We start from the raw sequence: 21,777 nt of genomic DNA, 5'->3' as shown, positions 1-21,777 counted from the left end.
GTTACATATGTCACATGTTTTGAATAATCCTGTCATGAATGCAGCATGGCATGTCCAGCACAGGAGTTATTAAAGTAACGTTATAACGTTAGAGTCTTTCCTACTGCATACAATGGCATTGCCGCGATAATAAACCCCGTGTGGGAGGGTGTGACATGGCGGCCCTCCTCGATTTTGGGCCTCCTGTCGGCTAGCCTTGGTACTGCTTTTTCAATCCGTTTCCTGAATTGATCGCGATTATATCTAATACATGGGCGTTGTTCACCTGACGTCTCTCCTCCATTTTGGGCCCGGTGGCCGACCTTGGCACTGAAGCAGTACTTCTGTCCTGGACGTGCTGTGGTCTTCATTTTCTGGCGACACATAACGCTTTTGATGTAAGGAACAAGTGGTGAAAATTTGGGTCACTTCACTCAGGTGTAGATTAATATCTAGCTTAGGGACATCCCTCGGATAGGACGTTAAGTGGAGGTGTCCTCGAGCACATTAAACAACCCACCACACTTATCGAAAAGCCTTCGCAACCCCCGTCGCTTTGCTTGCTTTGGGAGGAGTGATGCCTAATGCTGGCATCTACCATGCATTCCACTAGGTGTCGCTTTTACCCCGAAGTGGCTCTTGACTTCACCGCGATCTTCCGTACACAACGTTGTTCGTTCTGCCCCTGCAGTTGTATCATCGTTTATAGTAGCGCCCTTTTCCATCACGCCCAAGCACCAAGGCAGCAATCGACAGCAGTTGGACTGTGGACTCAACATTTTGAGACCGACTTGAAGGAGACCAAACGTCACAGACCCTGTCAAAGTTGAGACCGAGAAGTTCGTGACTGGGGAGGGGGGCAACCGCCTCATCCTCGTGACACATGTGGTGTTTACATTCAATCAGCTGACTGACCTCATGAACGATTGAGTCTGGAAGAGCGTCTTCGTTGAGAAAAGACGATGGACAAGGAAGCTGTAGCTTCCAGTCCAACGTCTCTTGTTGACAATGTCTCCAAGACCGTGTCGGAGATGGAGGAACTCTTGGAGAGAGCCAGGAACTTCGTGAAAGGTGAGTAAACTAACAGTAACAGGTGTAGTCGATGAAGGTTGAGACATCCAGGAAATAATATAATGTTACACAAGTAACACAAGATAGCAGTTACTACAACTAACGTTACAGCGATTGTTCAGTCAAGGACGAAACGTAGTGGATGCTACCTGAAACGTCTGACGATTTACAAAATCTATCCCGTTGTTTGAGTAACTGTTAACAGTTAACCGTTATGTCTTGCATAACTGTTTGTGTCAGTCAGGATAGGCTTGAGGGGTGAAGCAACTCTCCTTAAAACCTGACTCAATCTTCATAGGGCTCTTTAAAGGGACATAATGTAGAAATTTGGCGCCAAAATTTCAAATGTTCTGAACTTAAAAATCACCAGTCAGATTGACTTTTGTAACTTATTTCCAACATATCTGCGTCATTTTATGACATTTCTAGCGCTAATTAACAAAGCCAAAGTTAGCCGCGACCAAATTCACTTACTTCCGGGTAGCCTACCGGAAGTAAGCCGACCGTAGATTTCCGAATCGACCGTTGCGGTCGCAGATCTTCGGAGCTTAGCGGGGACTTTCAACAAACTTCAGTAACGATTCGAGCGAACCACCGAACACGTTCTAAAGCGCACTTTGGTTCGTTGGAGAGTTGGATAAAATGGTGGACAACTCAAGCGGCGGAGGGAAGTGCGCATATTTCAAGACGTCCTCACCTCACAACAAAGTCGTATCAATACGTTGTAAATATTGCCATGCAGTGTAATAAGGTAGACCCAACTCATAATGTAGAAAAATGGCCGAAAACAGTAACTTTACATTTTACATTATGTCCCTTTAAAAAAAAGCCTACGCTTCACAAATAGTAATCATTGTGTCCTAGTTCGTCTCTAGACGATCCTTGAAATTAATGTAGCACTCAAAGTATTCAAGCAGGTGTTTGGACACCCTCAAGGAAACAGGCGTTTGGAACATCCTCCAAGCAGCAGGTGTTTGAACACCTGCCAACAAACAGGTGTTTTGAACACCTGCCAACAAACAGGTGTTTGGAACATCTGCCTACAAACAGGTGTTTGGAACATCTGCCAACAAACATGTTAAAACACCCTCAGACAAACAGATGTTAAGAACACGTTCATTCTTCAAGGAAACAAGTGTTTGGAACACCTGCCAACAAACAGGTGTTTGGAACACCCTCAAGGAAACAGGTGTTTGAAACGTCCTGCAAGAAACAGATGTTTGGATCAACTGCTAGCAAACAGGTGTTTGGAACACTCTCAAACAAACAGGTGCTTGGAACATCCTCCAGGCAGCAGGTGTTTGGAACACCTGCCAAAAGGTGTTTGGAACACCCTCAAACAAATAGGTGTTTGGAACACCCTCAAACACAAACAGGTGTTTAGAACACCCTCAAACAAACTGCATCCTGGTGTGAATGGATGAAAAAAATCAATACGCAGTATGTAATCTTCAGTACAAACCTGGTCTGTTATATATGGACAGACGAGGTTTGCATACCTGGACCAGGTTACTAGTGTCATGATTCATTACAAAATCTATTGAGCTTACCTTATGTTACATTTACTTGCCATTATATCCAGCCTGCCTAAGGTGAAGGTATAAAAAGTTTGTCTTGATAATTCCAAACACATTTCTTTCCCATTCCATCCCGCCACAGGGTCTCTGGATGATTTCATGGACAGCAGGGTGGGATGTTTGGGGGGTCTGATCGGAATCTACCACAACTTCTACACCAGGTCACTTTCATGGTTATCTCCAGAAAAAAATGAGATATTGTTTTGGTGTGTGTGTGTGTGTGTGTGTGTGTGTGTGTGTCTGTTTGTGTTTCCTGATATTTGTGGTCAACATAACTTTAGAACCTCTGGATGGGTTGTAATGATTTTATAAGTAGTTAGGGACTTGAAAGACAAACATCAAGGTCAATTTTGGCCCCCTTATATGTGACCTGCGTACTGCAGCAGAACTTCCAGTTTTTGTATCTTTTGACCTGGATGTGCTATGTTTTTGATATTTTGATGCCAAATATCTTGTTTGACTTGAAAATTGTAGTCACAGCACAGTTGAAATCGTATCTCTCTATAAACATACTCCATTATTTGCTCTACATTTATGAACTAGGATGTCATTTTGTACCTGCAGATTATGTGTGAAGACAAGGCTGGAGGCTGAGAGACTATGGGAACATCTGTACAGGTGAGTTGCGACTGATGATATTTGGTCAAAATCAATAGAGTCAAACTTGTACTAGTGATCATCTCTATATAAGGACCACCTGGCCCTTGATATACCGGTACAGTCACAGCGTTTGGTTAATGGTGATTATGTGTTTGGGGTAGCCACTGCACCTTGAAGAATCTAACAGATAAATAATCATGCAAGCTCACCTGTGTTGGTAGTAATCATAGAACAAAGCTAAACTTTCGTCCAACACAAAAGTACACAAGAATTAAATTTTCAAACGACCACTGTCGCCTTCTTAATATCGAGCAATAGCAGGGATGGTCCATTGTGCTTGGTGAGAAATATGAGCATTTAAGCCCTGTTGCACTATCAGATGTCAAAAACCAGTGCATTACATTAGAGGTCATCCTACTTTGACCTTGATATGATGATGATGAGTTACATGTATGCTACTGATGTTAGAGGTTTCATGTGACACCCTTGTCACTATGGTTACACTCTTGATTGACAGGTACCCATCTGTGCAGTCAGCAGTAGAAGACCTGTGGGAGGTGGAGGTGAGATACAGGTTATTGATTATTGTTGATTGTTGGTACAGTAATCTAGAGTCTGTGCTACTTTTATATTTCTATTTCTATACATTACTGGGTAAAGCCCCCTTCAGGAGCATCTCGCCCAGGAGTCTGTGTAAGAAACCAGCATAGATTAATTTGTTCATTCATCATAAGAAATGACAGGGTGGTCCTTTCAGTTAGACTGGCAGGAAATAAAGTTTATGTACGATATAATATAGAGAGGGGTTGTTTAGTAAGAATTGTGATAACAGACTGGGTCACTCCCCTCCCCACAGGATCAGTGGGACACCTTCCTGCAGGATGTGGACAAACAGTTAAACGCAGACAGGGCAGGAGGAGAGGACCTCAGGGTGGGGGCGAGGGGACCGGTGGATGTTCCTCTGGTAGATGCTAGAACAGGGAGGTAGGAACATTTTTGGTGTCTAACAAAGACATTTTGTTCTTCAGTATGACATCAAACAATAATGAAACACCATAGATGAGTAGAAACAGTCTTCATGGTTGAATTGGAAGCTTTGCTGCCAGCTTACTAACCCAACTCCTTCACTGCTAGACCAAAGGTCCAGAGCAGTGGTGGTGCTTGAACCCCACTGTTACTCTACTCAATTCAGGAAGCCAAATATAATTCTTGTGTGTATTTTAGGTGCAGATTCAAATGACATTCTTTTCCCTTGAACGTGCTATTCTGCCCTCCCAGATCAGTGAGCCTGCAGGACTACCTGGGTTCCCAGTGCCTGGTGCTGGTGTTACTGCGACACTTTGCCTGACTACCGTGACGCGACCACATCGCCCAGATCAAGGCCCAAGAGGTAGGGCTGTTTCAAATTTTAGGTAATGTGTGTAATGTCTGATGAAACTCTTTGCTTTAGGGATATACAAAGTAGAACTGCACATACATTGCACCTACATCAGTGCAGAGAGGTGTTCTTAATTTTTGCCTCAAATTTATCATGTCTGATGAATATCTCAGGTTTTCAGCCGAGCAAACAAGGTCACTCCAGTGAGTGTGATGGGTTCTTTGTTTATCTATAAAATTTGATAATATATAAATACCTGCAGCAATCAAATGCCTGCAGCTTGTCTATACACAGGATCAATGGCTTCATGTCCCCTCCAAAGTTTCCCTATTTGTATGTCAGTAACTCTTTGTGTGTCTGCATCCTCCTCAAGCTGAGCAGGTGGTCGTGTGTTTGTTAGTAACTCCGTGTCCGTGTCCCTATACAGGCTGAGGTCCATGCTGCAGGCGGTCGTGTGTTAGTAACTCCGTGTCCGTGTCCCTATACAGGCTGAGGTCCAGGCTGCAGGCGGCCGTGTGTTAGTTAGTAACTCCGTGTCCCTATACAGGCTGAGGTCCAGGCTGCAGGCGGCCGTGTGTTAGTTAGTAACTCCGTGTCCATGTCCCTATACAGGCTGAGGTCCAGGCTGCAGGCGGCCGTGTGTTAGTTAGTAACTCTGTGTCCCTATACAGGCTGAGGTCCAGGCTGCAGGTGGTCGTGTGATGGTGGTGTCCTTCGGGTCCCAGGCAGGTGCGCAGCGCTGGTTACAGGACACCAGCTGTCCGTACGACATGCTGCTGGATCAGGACAGGAAGGTACAGATGGGAGATGAATACCCTGGAAACCAGACTTAAGCCAGAGATGACAGAGAATCTGTTCGGCATCCAAGGCAGTTCTTCCCGAGGACCTTAAGTGAGCACTCCGGGGAGGTGTCATGCAGGGAGAGAGTTGCCAGCCTAGCTAGACTCCTCCCTGGAGTGCTCAGGTCCTCGCAAAGAACTGCCTTGGCTGCTGAACAAATTCTTTGCCAGCCCTGGCTTAAGTCTGGTTTTCTTGGTAGGAGATGAAGAGTAAGACAAAAACAAGATCCTACTCCATTAAGCCTGAAATAAATACTGTTCAGTATTGGGGTGCAGTGGCAGAAGTTAGAGTGGCAGAAGTTGGCAGACGTTACGATCATTATCGGGTAGTTTTTGGGGCTATTGGGACTTACTTTATTCAAATGTGTAAGTGCATACAATTGGCCGTTCAATGGTTGAACAGTCAGACCTTTTGCAGAATAATGACTGGCAAATGGTTCAGACTGGATAAAGAGTGCAATGATTATAATGGACATCAACTCCCAACTGTAGCATCTTGAATGGGGGAGGGAAAAGTAAATGTTTAGATAGCACCAACTACCCACAGCTAGAAGTAAATGATTGTTTACTGGTATACTTTGTGCTGTGTAAGTAAAGCGTGTTTTGATTTACACACTGGACGGAAGGACATATAGACATATGGAAATCCGGATTGATGTTTTTTTTTCAGTTGTATGGTGCCTTTGGCCTTGGGAGATCAGTATCCAAGGTGAGACTTCTTATGTCATGTCTTGACTTTTATCTTCTAGTTCAATGTCAATGAACCTTGTTTCCTATTGGACATCCAAAATTGTCTTTTGCATTCATAGTTAGGGTATAGAAAATAAAACAGTTTCTTCCAGATCTCTTCAGTGTCCCTAATGAAAGATAGTGGATACTATCTGAAACATCTGACCATTTCCAAATCGTATCCAATTAGCTTGTGTAACTGTTTTTTGGTGTATCTTATACTTTGTACCTGGCGGGATACATAAGGCATCTGTTTATGCCTGCTGAAGATCAGCTGCCACAGAATGTTACCATCACAAGCACATCACAGGGAATGTTTAACTCCCTCCATAGGTCTGGTCTGTTGCTGCTCTAACTTACTATGCTGAACAGAAGGCTGCAAGACGGACACTGCCAAAGAAGTACGAGAATGTGGAGGACGACCCCCATCAGGTGATACGCTGATACTTTATCATTAGCAAAGTCAACCTTTGGTGTCATCAAATGGCCAACTGGCTAGGGTAGCAGACATGAGAAAGAGAGGTCACAGGTCTGATTACTGACATTCCTGGCTAGACATTGTGTTCTCGGGAAAAGAATTTCACATGACTTTCTTTTCACCAAAATGGGTACCTGACTTCACTTGGAGAGGTGAAAGGGGGTGAAAGGGGAGGGATTAGCTCCACCTTCCAACACTGTGCCATATCCTTGCATCGTCTTAAAAAACGTCTACAAGTATATGAAAATCAGCCAAGCACTGAATTTATCACTCGGCATCACACTCAGCTGCAATGTAAAATCCAACTTATACAAGTTTTCCATGCAGTCTGTAGGGATCAAACATTTCCATGTCCTTGAATGTGTGTTTGTTCACAGATGGGAGGAGACTTCATCTTCGATCCCCAGGGTAAGGCACTGCTGGTCCACTGTAGTAAGGTCTCCACCGACAGGCCTGAGGTGTCAACCATCATCAGTGTGCTGAAGGTACAGTTGTTCATCTTCTCTTGCACCTGTCAGATTTATGTGCAGAGCCAGGTCCTTAAATATGCTATGGTCACCTTTCCAAAATTGGGCCCGGTCGGGCAGCTTTCGGTAACAAAAAGTATAATACAGCAGACAATTTGGTGTGGTGTTGCTGGTTTTCTTACTTCTTTCATTTTTCATTACCAGGACTACCAAGGCAAGGGAGAACCGATGTCAAAGAGGGTAAAAAAAGAAGAGGGTACTTAGATAGTCAGCAAACCTGCCCAGCAGCCAAAGTAACCTCCAACTAGTTACATATCCAACATATCATGTTTCCAGCTTCATGAATTCATGGACATAAAAGTGAGCCAAGCTCTGGCTAGTCTTGGCTTTCAGGCCACACTGTACCTGTTGTAGAGTACTGTAACAGTAATTCATGTCAGCTTTCCTGCTCGACTTTGGACACCTTTTTCAGGTGCCAGTGGACACGTCAAATATATGGCAGGAAGTTTAAAAGTGTCAGCTGTTGTGTTTAATAGAAGTGGCTGTTGATGTTTGGTTGGGACGTTTCCCCACTGCTGCACCTCTGCACAGTTAATGAAGGCTGCTTCACAAACTGCTGAGTCAGCCGAGCCAGCTGGACGGGTCTGTGTGGGGTCAGGTTGGGTGAAAGGTCAAATCAATGTCACTGCAGAGAAAATTGACAAATGCCTTACTTTTGTGGAGGGCTGTCACCAGCTTTGAATTGTTCGTTCTTCATGTAAGAGGTGTTTTGATGATTTGGGGGCAATTGTGGCAAAAACATATTTCAAATGTCATATATATACTTAAAAGATTTTGCCCAACCACAGGGATGGACGGCGAAATTTTTGACTGTCCGCATGTAAGCACTACATGTATATTATCAGTTTGTTTATCAATTTATACTGCACTATCTATACTGATGCAATGATATGGATGTGCCACCAATCTTGAGGTGAATAAATGTTCATCACTCAAGTAGGACTTGGAGTGTAGTAATGAGACTTCTCACTTCTGTTAAAAAGTGATTGCACAGAAAACTGATGTAACACATTGCTGTGTAATAGATTAATGAGAGAACCTATTTTTGATGAAAGCTGATGTAAATGCCACATGGCATATATTTGAAGTATACAATGTAATCCTTAATTACTTAAGGAGTGTGGTAGAAAGATCTTGAAGATAATAAAAAAAGACCCAACTCACAAAGATATGAGCCTCTCGTGTTATCATCAAAATGTACAATATTTGTCTACAGACTAGCTTTCCATACTTTCATACTAAAATCATAGGCTTTGACATTGTGGAGAACATACAACTTGCACCAGAGAACTTGTTAAATAAGAGACAAAAACAAAAGACGTTCGGCCCAACCAATCTAGCCCTAACTTCTTGGAACAGAGGGCTGGAAGGAAAACGTGGATCTGACTAAACATGTACCAATGCTGTTTCCATGTTGTTCTAGCCTGGAGTCCAGCCTTGTCAATGTTGTGCTTTCAGTCCCTCCCTGAAAGCACAGTAAGGCTGAAATTCAGGCTATTGTTCTTTCAGTTTGTCATCATATTTTTGACAAGAACCAACAAATTTGTGTCACAATCAGTATGTAGACACAAGAGAAAAACTTACACTGGGGTATATTTAGCCCGATTGGCCCCCCAACATCCATCCACCCCTGGAGGGGCCAGTTTCAGCCCCAGACAGCAGAGTTTGCATTACAAAGACTAGGGTACATGTATATTGGTAGCCTCCTTCGCAGACTTTCGGAGCGACAATATTTATTTGAGGGGAGGAATGCTGTGGAAACCTTTTGACACCAAATTTGCATTTGTTGAGGGGTAAGGCAGCAGATAGAAGGTTTTAAAAAAAGGTTGATTGTCAGGTTTCCTATTTGAGACCGATTTTACGATCATGCCAGGACAACTGGCCAAAGTCCTCCCAATGTGAGATCTGTGCCATCCACAGGCTTAAGAGCTGGGCTTGCAGAAATCCCCACTCATCATAAGCCCACACTGAGTTAATATCATGGATGACATCTGCGCGGGCATTTATTTTTGCCTGTTGACATGTCACACAATACTAGTAGCATCCCTGGAATTTCACCCTTGCCAGAGGATCTGCTCTCCATGGTAAGGGCACACATAGTCAGGGCATGTACCCGCAACGTCCTCGATCCCCTCTTTAAACAAGAACGGTAAATTGAATATAAACGTGATTGAACTGGAGGTGAACATACGACAAACCAAGCCAATGAAAGATGGGCTGGATGTTTTTAATCCTGTGGTTTAGCAGGACTTTTTTTTTGCTGGATTTTTTTTCCACCCGCGTGCATTAGTTTTGGGGTCTCCAGTGGATGTCATCCATAAAATTACGTCAGTGTGGCCTAACCAGACTTAAGGCCTGTGACACACTGTCATGGACTTTCCGCTGACTTTGTTGTCACTTGAAGGTTGCATTCTTCAGTATGCAAACCCAAACCCATGCACCAAGTCCACTTTTTACAAAGCAAGCAAATTTATAATGTGGGTTTGGGTCAGCATAGGAGAATGAAAATTTGAAATGTTGCCAATTTCAAAATTGTTAGAGTCAAGTGAATTTCTTTGCCCGAAAATCTACCCTAACATGGGACATTAGGCTTAGTGACCTCCGAACGTCAGCCAATTCTTAAAAATTTTGTGGCGATCAAGACGATACCCGCAGCAATGCTGCCGAAATGCTATTAGAGCTTGCAAACTACTTTCCAGCTGTGTGCTGCCATCATAGAGGAGAATATCCTGATCATCTTCCAGTAATCTCCCTTTCCTCCCTCCTCCTTTTCCAGGGTAATTAAACCAAGGCCACATCAATGTATGTCACCAAACACAAGACAGCGAGAACAAATCAATACCTTAAAAACTGTTGAAAGAATCATGAAACAAGTTTGTGAGTCAGCATTAGGCCTACAAAACTTCAATTTTGCATCTACATGTAAGTCTCAAGTACAGTTGAGTTACACTAACCTAGTTAACAGTAATTCACACAGCTGTCACTGCTTTGTCAGACATCTACATAGTGTTATAAACAATTGGCCAGACAAATAACATTGCTTTGGGACATATGCCTTGCTATGTATCCAAATCCAGACGTTTTAGCTTCATTTGCTTCCCAACAATTTGTGTAGCACAGCATGGTACAGTACAGCACAGGTGAAGTAGTACTCAGAAAAAAGCAATTAGTTACATAACATTGTTTTTTGCTACCTGCCTGTTCTAATTTACAAGTGGAGTTCTAGGATGCAGGTTCAACTCTGCATAGGAGAATGTCTTATGATGTCTAGCAAATGGAAATACATGTACAAAGAACTGAACAAAGGTCTGTTCTGAAAGGCAGTAGTAGCAGTGTCAACAGGTGAGAGAAAAACTTCAGAGGGGTACAATGTAAGCACACAGCATTCTTTAGGACTAACTGTTGCTAATGGTGGTTCTGAAACAAATTTCTAAATCACAGTTCAAAACAAGAAACCTACAAGTATCAACACATATTGCCATATAAAAGACATCCATCATGATGGTACAGCTGCACAGTACTAACTTGTACATCATACCTCAGCATGGAAAGAGAAGAAACTTTGTTGCGAGGATGCAGATGTGCACATCCATGTACCTGTGCCTGACAAATACAGCGACAGCTTCACTCTGATCTATATACATCATCACTTACTGCCCACACATGTACAGACTCCAGCTCTATATCTCACACCATACAGTATTATAGCAAGGACACACCAATTCAATTTCCTGCTTCTTGAATTTGTCGCTTTGCCTTTCTTTCTCTCTCTAATTTTCAAAAAAGTATAATTCAGGACATGAATCAATCCCAAAATGGTCAAAAAAGTTTCTCAACTTGTCAATGCATTAAAAGTTGAAAAATCATTGTTTGAAACATTTACAAGCCTGGGTATTGACTTTTTGGCTCCTCTGGTAGCACCTGGGTCTATCACAGGATTTCATTTCATTTCTATTTGATCTGCTTGCTCCATTTTCCTTCTAGCAAAAATTCATGGACCAAGAATCTAAATTGGTGAGTCCAGGTATCAACAAGCAAGACATGTAACCCTTTTTTTTAGCTCTCAAATTTTCTTTTTTAATATCCAAAATAAAATAATCATAAAACATTGTGACCATTTTGTTTATCCACAGCGCAACAAGATAATCAATTTTGCATTCATTTTTTTGTTATCTCAGAAAAATCCACATTGTTACATCTCTGACTTTGTCATACAAACTAGCCCGGTATCTATCCCCTTTTAGCTTCTGTAACAGCTTCTGTCATCCCTCACTTTCCTAAACAGGATTTTGCTGCTCAGGATGAACAAAATTTTCATCTATATATTGCTGTACCCCCTGATGGACAAAACTCAAAACTTAAGCTAAGGACATTTTTATCAGCTCGACATGCAAAATCGAAATGAAGCCATTTGAAACTTCTAAATTGCAATCAGATTCCAAAAGGCTAATAACAAGTTTCAAATTTTCCAGATGTCCCAGCTTCCTCACTCCCTTGGTTACTATTCCACTGATCCCATACCCCTAGACTGGAGTCCAGCCTTGTTAGTTTTGATCCACTCCAGACAGCTTACTGTCCTGCCAACAAAGTTGTTGGTGGGGTAGTAAGTGTTGGGAGCAGACCAAAGCCAAGAAGACTGGACTCCAGGTTATCATACTCCTACCTTGACTATGGGAGCCAAGTAGAAGTGACCTTTTAATAGGATGGCACTGAAGATCTGTGAAACTGAGGGGACAGAGAGAGAGCCCTGGTACAGAAGCTACAAAGGAATGGATACCTGGCACAAAACAAACTGCAAACACAATACTTGATCTGCCTGTATGTATGTCTGCAACCATCTCTATCATAATATTTCTTACCTCACCCAGTCTCTGCCTACACTCCAAGCAGAGGTTAGGCTCTGGCTGCTTTCTATGTTGTCATGATTTCTTTATGTCTCCAAGTTTAGCTTGGCAACATAGGGAAAGCCTGATAAAATAGAAAGCCTGACAAGAATGCCTAAAAATGCCCCCAATTTAGTCAGAGCCTGACCTCCTTTTGGAGAGTATATATAGTTCCTTCCTATGTTAGAGGGTCATGGACTTTCGTATACCTTTATAGACACCAATTCCTTTATTTGGCTCTCAGACTTTTATGTCCAGTTACTTTAACTGGGAACATGGAAACTCTTGTTAACAAGGCAAACTGCCTTAAAATTGCTCCGATTCCCAGATTCTTCCCATTAACATACTGCAACACCATGTTGAAATCAGTTTTGGTCCAGAATTCATGAAGATTTCAGGGAAGATAGAATAGTCTTAATCTCCAAGTGAATTTTTGTTTGGGCTAGTCTTTTTACATAGTAAGATTTACGTAATTTAGGCGCTTAAAATCTTTTACAGCATTTTTTAAGTTATAAAAGTGTAGTAGCTGAAATACTTTCTACAAACAAGCCAACAGTACACATCTACTTGGAACTAGTTCAAACTATTTCCTGCATAACAAAGTCTGAGAGCCAACTAATGACATTGGGGTAGCCTATCATACGTTGTGTACCCAATATCCCTTTATAATACTCTTCTTTGGCCCACGCTACTCCTAACACTTGCAACCATACATTAATGAAGGACTTGCAAGGGCAGTTAGCAACACTGGAGAACTGTACTGAATTCAAAGCCTTACAACCCTTATTGCCAACACCAGCATTGAGGTAAAGGTGGTTTGAACCACATTCTGTAGTTCATAACACAATTTAAATACATCTTACTTTATCTTTCCTTGATGTAACATATAGCCATCTGCCTAAACATTACATATCCTGTATCATTGTCTGTTCTTGCCAGTCAAGTTCAACACGTGACATAGTCTTTATTTTCAGGTTTATAGCTTTTTGCACCAAAACTACTGAGTGGTTGGAAGTACAGCATGTGTGCCCTTGCAAGTCTTCATTCACAAAACTCGGGACAATGAGAAAGCAGCTGGAATGGTGCCGAGTTGGCCGTACACTGCGGCCCACCGGACGTCCATGTAGCACCAGTACCGTCCAGGCCCGCCAAGCCCCATCCATTCCTCTCTTTCTCTGTTTAACTCCCCATGCAGACTACGCTGTCCCGGCAGTCTGTTCCCCTCACACACCCCGCCGGCCCTCAGCGGTACCTGAATGGACAGCCCCGAGCCCAGTGGCCGCGATGGCCTGAAAACAACAACAACAACATCCACAAGGTTCATTTTCAACTCTTTTATTCACTCTCTTTGTACACAAGACAGCTGCCTTCGCTCCTATAACTTGTCTCACACAAGTAGACGACATGGTGACGTTTGACGCAGCATTGAGAAAAAAATCCTCTTTCCTTTTGTCTTTACAAGGCAACATTCGAGGGAGGAATGTTTCATAAAGAATATTCTAAATCATTTCTTTGCTATCCTCCGACTCCTAGCAACACAAATCATACTGATTGCAGAATACATGATTCCTAAGGACTGCAGTGGTAGGGAGGCATTGCTGGCACTTCTTTTCCTTCTGTAATGTCCCCTAAATGCCCTAGCCTGTCCGACCCTACGGTACAGCGCCCCTTCCTCAGAACCTAAGCCTGTAGGGACATCCTGGTGCCCAGTGGCCTCTCCTGCCTGCAGCCAAACACACAACCAGCAAACCTCTTTATACAACAGTCACATCAGTTACGCTAAAACCCATGTCAAGTAGGTAAAACCCACATGCCTGCAAGTCTGACAAAGTTTCCTATGCACATAACATAATTGTTAGCAATGCTGGCATTGATACTTGCCAACCAACATATATGCACAACAACCCAACAAGACTCTGTGCAGTCTCCACAAGAGGTACTACCAAGACAAGTGGTGTTTTGATTTGTTTGTTTCTTGGATATGGCTCTTTTTGCTTTGAACAAGGTAGCCTGCCGACAGAGCTTGCTGGGCCAACCTAACTGCCTCATGTCGGACAACACGGGAGCCCCTAAGTCTAAGCAAGGTGGCCTAGTACCAGGCAATTGTGAGCTTACGTCTTGATGAGCATCAAAGTTAAGAGACAAGGATAATACTTGTGTGCACAGTTTTGCAGCCAGAGGGTAACAAGAGAAACAACACTTCCCAACAATGCCAGACCTGCAGACATGCCAACTTTATCTACAGCCACCCAACCATCTGAAGGTCAACAACTCGCAATCTTCCTCCAAATCTCAGTGCCAGAGGGTAAGTACTGAAAGATTCAAGTGATAAATACGGGCAAATCCTTGGGCTGAGGTAGCCTCGGTTATCAACACGATATAAAAATTGATGTTTACAAACACAGAAATAATACAATACTACTGCTTTGGGGTTTCCTATCATTTATTTTGGCTTGGTAACAAAGAATAAATAAGTAATTTAATTTTTCTTTCAACTGTACAACTATACAGTGATAACAATGCATGTACTGCATTACAGTCCTCCTCATGGCTTGATCATGTCATTTGAAAATAAAGCTCTTTGCTCACAACCACAATTATGTCACCTACAAGATGTTCCTACACCTTGTCAGCTTTGTTGATTAGGGTGCAATGACCTTTCAGGGCTCGAGCCAGCTTTAAATTCATTATTGTCATCCAATTCCCATTGACTATGATTGAGAGAGAAATTATAAGTAGACCTTTTTTCCTCTACAAGTACAAATGGTCTTAAAATTTTTCCATCAAACACAGTAGGATTCTGTCAAATGATAGATTGATGGGTGTTGGCTCGAGACCTCTGCTACTTCTTACTGTCCTGACAAAGGCAGCTAACAAGACAGTGGACAATGTGACAGATTTGTCGTTGTGAACAAAGTGGTTTACTTCCAAGTCCATCACAATCTCCTGCAACAGAAGTTTGATCCGTTGAACTCACCACAGATGTGGCAGCGCCCATAGCCTCCGTAGTAAGCCATGGGGTCCCCCGGGACAAAGTCATTGTCCATGGAGGCGCTGTTCCCCCGGGAGTGCGGAGGGGAGTTGTGTGTGGAGGAGGAGGAGCTCTGGGTCCACTGGGAGCCGCTGGAGCCGCCGGAGCTGACGGAGAGAGGCTCCTCATCAGAGCTGGCACTCCCCACACTGATGGGCGAATCCTTCCCCTGCCGGGGGCTCTGCCTCTCCAGGGTCGCCACTTTCTCTGTGTGGAGAATATGCAAGTGTTCTGTTATAAATGGCTCGACCAAGGGAAACTGGTCACTGAACATAGTTATGCACATTTATTTTAATGCCGCTTTCTCTGCATAGGTAAAATGACAGTGTTGTGATCTAGCAGGTTATGAAGAGAGTTATGTGTGATTTCATGCCACTTTATGTGAGTGGATGTGATGTGACCATGACTAGCTTTGTCAGGTATGTAGATTATAGGACATCAGAATTTTCTTGCACACAATATTGTAAGTAACAACATATCTGTCTGCTTCCTTTCTCTGGGCTGCAATGAAGTAGCTCTAGACTCCATCTTGTGTTGTCTGACATCCTTCCAGCACAGTTTTTGATTCAATCAAACATATACCATTGTCTTTGATAGAATTCTGTTTCTATGACTTTCTTTACAGCTGTGTGATATAAACACCAGCAAGTGTCAGTACCTTTCCTGTCCTGCAGCAGTGCCATCCTGTGCTGTTTGAGCTCCTCGCTGTAGGACTCCACCATCTTGTCGATGTAGCTGTCCAGCACCAGGGAGCGGGTCTGGCTGGTCACCTTGGTCCGGCAGGTCGGGCACTCCATCTTCCTGGTCTTGGTCCACTCCAGGATGCAGGCGTAACAGAACGTGTGCGAGCAGTGGAGGGTGGTGGCCTGGAGAGCAGGAAATAGTCATGCCTTCATGTACCAGAGTTATCAACTCAGTATTGATGGATTAAAAAATTTACTTTTTTTACTATCGTAGAGTGGAATTTGTCACCACCAAGTACTGTAGGAGCATCCTTATTAGATAGTTTTAGATAATGCTTACTATTATAGATGTGCAAAAAGTTAATATAACCAGTTGCTGCAATGCCCATGTACATGTACATCAGTATTTGTGTTTCCAAAAAAGGTGTGACCGTACTGTAAGAAGCAATGTGCACTTACTTAGCAATTACCTTACATTTTAGAACAAAAAATAGAAAATAAATCATATTAATGAGAGAAGGCTTCAAATCTCAAAGAACACAAACAAAAATAAAGCATTTATTCTTTGGTAAATCTTTTTTAAGGGGTTCAGTCTTTGTTCAAACTTCCTGACCACTTATATGTAGATTTCATTATAAAGGCAATTTGTTTCTCATACTGGCATCAGTTTGGGCTTGCCCAAAGTATGTCATCCATATAAATCAGTATGGCTTAAACTTTATTTGATTTGTAAATTGGTGAATTGTAACTGCACAGATGTACTTACCTGTACAAACAGCTCTGTGCAGATGTTACACTGCAGCTCTGACTCCATCACATTGGTGACATTCTCCACCACTTCTTCACGAACCTTCTTTACCGACTGCTCCTGCTGTTCCTTCTCCAGCTGAAAAGATGAGTTAAGAAATTATCACATCTACACCTCTACATAAGGCCCTCCTGGTCAATTTGGCCCCTTAGATGATTTTACCCATTGAAATAACTTAAGTGACTATCAGTCTACACAGACCATATTTTTTAAGTCCCCTGTGAAACTGTCTCAAGGACCCATCCCTCTGTCCTAGGATGGAAAGTTGTTTGTTGGGATAATGGAAATGTAGTTTCTTAAGCTGAAATTGGCAAATTTAACAAAGAAAACTAGAAAGGCAAAATTGTTTAGAAAATGTAGGATGTTTCCCTCCCCATGATTCGCCATTTGCCAAGCTACTGCCCTGAAGCAATGCAAAAAAAGACCACTATATTTGCTGCCAAAGCTAATATTTTGATCATATTTGCTGGCACAGCTCATATTTTGTTCAAATTTGGAACAGCCAGTATGCTGATGTCAGCGGCAGTTCTGATTAATTCATGACAGAATAAGAATCAAGAAGAAGAACGCATCAGCAAGAACAATATGTTTTCCCTACGACAAACATATATTAACAACATGGGCAGGTTTGAGTGTACAGGCTACCAGCCCAGAGAAGCGAGTGTGGTACCTTGCTCTGCAGCAGCTTGGCCTGCAGGTCGGAGTGTTCACGCTCCTTCTGTGAGATGATCTGGTCCAGCGCTGCCTTGTGCTTCAGCAGCTGCTCCTCAAGGTCCTTGTCCTTCTCCTCAAGCTGCTGGGCCAGTTGCTGCTGTAGACGTGCCTCCACCTGATACACACAACAACAAACAAGGCAATCAGAGATGGCAGACTTCACCCCATTACCCACACTGTATAATCCAAGGTATAGACTTCCTCTTGATATTTCATTCATCATCTAGCTAACCTAGAAGTACAAAATGTAGTAGCTAAGATGTACTTGACCAGTTCCCTCCATTTCTCCCAGTCCTCCAAAGCTCTAGGTACCAGTAGATCATCCAATTGACATCCTGGATCCTTGCAAAGTTGATATATATTATAAGTAGGGTTACACACAGTTTCAATACCCTTGCTGGATCATGCTTTAGTGCCCAAGGTAGAGTCACTATGTCAGTGACTCAGTATCTTTTAAAACCTGGTAACCAACAAATTAGAAATCCAGTGTCTTGTACTTTATCCATTCAGCCCGTGTTGGCTTCTGAGACACTAAAATGATATGATAAAGGATACATTCATCAAGAGGTCAGACGTACATATTAACAACATCAACAGGTACTTAATAGGAGGTTGAGAAAATGTATTAATGAATGTAGTATACAACAAACAAAATGAAAAAGCATCAAACAAAAATATCAAATCAAATACTGTAATTCCTGATTTTTTTCAATGTACTTTTATGTTCAAGGGTTTCACAGTGACGACTGTAACATGAACTTATCATTAATTTGCCTTGGTGACGATAACAAATAATTTTTTCACCCTGAACATTTTGTTCCGAGAATAAGTGAATTACAGTATACAAATAGACAAAATCCATCATTAGTGAAGAAAGATGTGATGTTGAGTTGTCCCACCTGCTGTTTCTCCTCCTGCAGCGCGAGGCCCTGCTGCTCCAGGCGCTCCAGCAGCTCCTGCTCCTTCTGCTGCATCTCCCGAGTCATCATCTCCTGCAGCTCCGCCTGCATCTGATGCTTCTCCTCCTCCAGCCGCACCACCTACCACACGCAACATAACGGTTGTACTACAGCACATCAACGGTTGTACTACAGCACATCAACGGTTGTACTACAGCACATCAATGGTTGTACTACAGCACATCAACGGTTGTCTTACAGCACATCAACGGTTGTACTACAGCACATCAACCGCTGTACTACAGCACATCAACGGTTGTACTACAGCACATCAATGGTTGTACTACAGCACATCAACGGTTGTATTACAGCACATCAACGGTTGTACTACAGCACATCAACGGCTGTACTACAGCACATCAACGGTTGTATTACAGCACATCAACGGTTGTACTACAGAACATCAATGGTTGTACTACAGCACATCAACAGCTGTACTACAGCACATCAACGGTTGTACTACAGCACGTCAACGGTTGTACTACAGCATATCAACGGTTGTACTACAGCACATCAACGGTTGTACTACAGCACATCAACGGTTGTACTACAGCACATCAACGGTTGTACTACAGCACATCAATGGATGCACTACAACTCAGCAACGGTAATGCACTAAAACACAATGATGGTTGTACTACAACACATTGATGGTTGTACTACAACACAGCAATAGTTGCACTTCAATACGGCAATGATTGTACTATAATAACACATTGAGGGTTGTACTACAACACAGAGATGGCTGTACCACAACACAGCAATGGCAAAACCATGACAATGCAATACTACAAGTCTACAACACAGCCACAGCCATCTTTTTAAAAATTTAGAGTGCCTTTTCCATCAAGGGCTTTCCAATATTGCATGTCAATAACAAAATGACCTTACCTGGGATGCTGTATCTTTTCACACACGTGGATGGACAAGTCATAGTGATTCACTGATTATAAAATGTTGTTTTGATCCGAACATTTCCTTTACCAGACCATGTACTACACCTTCCCTAGAAAAGTATTTGTATTGTCTACACTCCAGTAATGTTGCCACATTTGACAAAATTTGGAAGACAAACGTTAGCACCAAACTAATGAAATTATGAAGTGGTTTGTGTGACTTAAAAGGGGTTTGTTCACAGTTTGGATGATGGGATAGTGCCGAATCAGGTCTTGTAAGCTGAAGTGCACTTCCAACAGTCACTACCTAATCTACCCAGCTGTTAGGGTAGTGATGGCTGGGAGCAGACTCAAGCTAGCAAGACAGAACACCAGTAGGCTATGGGGAGCTATACAGGAATGAGCCCTGGGTAACCTGATCCTGACTGTGAAGTTTCCCAAAACACAACTCAAGTGATTTGGAAGATGGTGGCTACAAGTACAAGTGTCTGTAAAAGCACCTGGGCCATTACTTAGCTCTCCAAGCATGAACACTACTGGGAAACACTGACTGTATTTCACCTGGTTAAATTGGCATTTTGACCTTCCTTTGTTTTCTCAGTATTGAATTAAGAAAGAATGGAGTTGTAACGAATATTGATAGATGGGCACGAAAGAATTCTAAATCTGATTTTTTTAGGCCATATGGATGACGTCATCCGGTTTTATTGCCCCTAATATTATTTCTTTCTATGAGAAAATAAACCATTGCAATGAAACTATGTTTTTCATGTGCATAATGATGAAAGCTACAAACTCACCATTGCACAAATCAATATCTTCTAATGATCTGTAGTAATTAGAAATCATTGTTTCATCTAATTAAAAAAAATCATACACAACGAAAGACAAAAAAAATTTCACATAGAACAAAGGTGTTGGCCTGATCAACGCTCTAACTGGCCTGGGGCCATTGTGCCTACAGACTTCCTCCAAGCTTGACAGACCTTCTATAATCAAAATAAACAAACCTGACTGAGGTATGAAAATTGTTGCCCCATCAGTGGCATCACATCTCCCACCTTTTTGAGTGTGACAGATTGAAGGTCTTTTAACCTTTACCTTAAGATAGACAAATTTCCCCCGCAAAATCAATAATTCAAAGTCAACAAAATTCTAAACGCTTAGCCTTTTGTTGTATTGCATTTTCATACACTTTAAACAACCTTGAACATATGTTTACATACTGGCATAGACCATCATTCTCTTATATTCAAAAACATATTTCATACAGATATGAGCGAGTTGATATGCTCTATTTTCTGCAGATTTATCCGGCACAAGTGAAAATCAATATATGCAAGCAAGGAAGTCAGCCATTAACTGTTTGAAACGTGCCAGTTTGATGGAGTTGTTATATAGCAACTACAGTCTGCTTTCTTTGTTGATGGATTTTTTGCAGGAAAGTACAAGAGTGTTCTGTGGAATAAGAATAAACAACAATTAGGTATCCTGCAAAAGACTGCCAGAATGCTACTTTGACATCACCATAACAGAGCCTGCACACCAGGCTGATTGCTTCAAACGATGGATTTTGATCTTTTAATGTATCGATCTTTGCACTAACTGTAACAACTAGAGAAACACAGACGTTCTTCAAATTAAGAATATTTTGGGGTTGGTTCATATTTCAAATTAAAGTGATGTTTTCAGAAAAGAAAATCAAGCTTGAATCTGGGAACCAAGAAAATGAATTGCAATGGCCTGTCACACTTTATTTGATATTTCCACATTTAAACACTGAAGTGCCTGTATTCAAAGGAAAATAAATCTGGTGACTTTCAATGCTTGCTGCCAAGCTAATTTGTGGTTGTGTTGTGGCTGGGTTTCCTGTCCATGTATATTCAATCTGATAGCTACAGACTAATATTACTTCTTGCACCATTGCTGACAGACTTTGGACTCCAAATGTCTGGTACATGCAGAAATAAATTCAATTTGCAGGCAGAAATTAAACAACTTGTACTTTTGCAAACTAGAAAAAGATTCGAACAAAAATTTAGCTACGCATTAGCATACATTAGTAACCATCTCTAGCTAATCAGAATGTGCACGTATGTTAACTTTCTGTCAAAATAGAAACTGACAGAAATCAATACACTGTCAGGGCGTCGTTCATTTTTGTGGCCGACAGTACTTTAGACTCCTCAGAAAAGACAGAAACTGCCCATGACCGCTTAACAGTAGCACTGGTAGAGGAGAATCTAGTATAGGCATAATGGAGGCCTCCTACGTGTAATAGAGCCTGCACAGAGTCTGAAATCAAATAAGGCAGCAAACTGCTGGAAGTAATAGAAAAATAATGGAGCTTGTCTCTGGTCATGTCCACAACAACATTTTGTGTCTGCTGCAGACATGGCAGAAGTATAGTTGGCACACAGGACACCTACAATAATGAAATCTTCAGGTTTCAGCATGTTTGGGCTACACAAATCTAATTTGGTGGTTCTCGGATTTTCACAAAAAAATTAAGCTGAACTGAAAGATTAGTATACAAAACAAAGTGTGACACCAGAGGGGAATATCTGCTGTACTTTGGTTATGGTATTACACACTGTTATTGAGTAAATACTGACATATCCAAAC

At 42.1% G+C, this 21,777-nt stretch overlaps 2 protein-coding genes across 9 annotated transcripts in view; one reads left to right on the top strand and one right to left on the bottom strand.

The window, feature by feature from the left end:
* Positions 1–869: 869 nt before the first annotated feature.
* LOC118427115 lies at positions 870–8,482 on the top strand. 3 transcript variants are annotated; one of them, XM_035836771.1, is made up of 11 exons: positions 905–1,050; positions 2,710–2,788; positions 3,192–3,245; positions 3,745–3,790; positions 4,084–4,211; positions 4,506–4,617; positions 5,277–5,399; positions 6,115–6,153; positions 6,507–6,605; positions 7,029–7,136; positions 7,323–8,482. In XM_035836771.1, the coding sequence occupies exons 7-11, from the start codon at positions 5,307–5,309 to the stop codon at positions 7,380–7,382; spliced, it is 399 nt and encodes a 132-aa protein (XP_035692664.1). In that variant the 5' UTR covers positions 905–1,050; positions 2,710–2,788; positions 3,192–3,245; positions 3,745–3,790; positions 4,084–4,211; positions 4,506–4,617; positions 5,277–5,306; the 3' UTR covers positions 7,383–8,482. The 3 variants fall into 3 exon arrangements, with proteins under 3 accessions (XP_035692647.1, XP_035692655.1, XP_035692664.1); XM_035836754.1 differs by lacking the exons at positions 6,115–6,153; positions 6,507–6,605; positions 7,029–7,136; positions 7,323–8,482 and having other exon boundaries at positions 870–1,050; XM_035836762.1 differs by lacking the exons at positions 5,277–5,399; positions 6,115–6,153; positions 6,507–6,605; positions 7,029–7,136; positions 7,323–8,482 and adding an exon at positions 5,094–5,259 and having other exon boundaries at positions 870–1,050.
* Positions 8,483–9,452: 970 nt separating this feature from the next.
* Positions 9,453–21,777, bottom strand: part of LOC118426954 (E3 ubiquitin-protein ligase rnf8-A-like) — a 22,609-nt gene continuing 10,284 nt past the window's right edge. For 5 of the 6 annotated variants that reach the window (XM_035836589.1, XM_035836617.1, XM_035836625.1 and 2 more), the window contains 6 exons: positions 18,197–18,337; positions 17,254–17,412; positions 16,542–16,661; positions 15,751–15,958; positions 15,039–15,299; positions 13,381–13,784 (listed from right to left, as the gene is read on the bottom strand). In XM_035836589.1, coding sequence (XP_035692482.1) covers positions 13,735–13,784; positions 15,039–15,299; positions 15,751–15,958; positions 16,542–16,661; positions 17,254–17,412; positions 18,197–18,337 — 939 coding nt within the window. In that variant the 3' untranslated portion in view covers positions 13,381–13,734. Of the gene's footprint in view, positions 13,351–13,380; positions 13,785–15,038; positions 15,300–15,750; positions 15,959–16,541; positions 16,662–17,253; positions 17,413–18,196; positions 18,338–21,777 lie in introns of those variants that run through there. The other variant, XM_035836596.1, reaches the window with a different exon arrangement.

The sequence above is a fragment of the Branchiostoma floridae genome, chromosome 1 (genome assembly GCF_000003815.2).
Source record: "Branchiostoma floridae strain S238N-H82 chromosome 1, Bfl_VNyyK, whole genome shotgun sequence".
Lineage (NCBI taxonomy): Eukaryota > Metazoa > Chordata > Leptocardii > Amphioxiformes > Branchiostomatidae > Branchiostoma > Branchiostoma floridae.
Note: the sequence above shows the minus strand (reverse complement) of the source record. Positions and strands in the feature narration are given on the sequence as shown.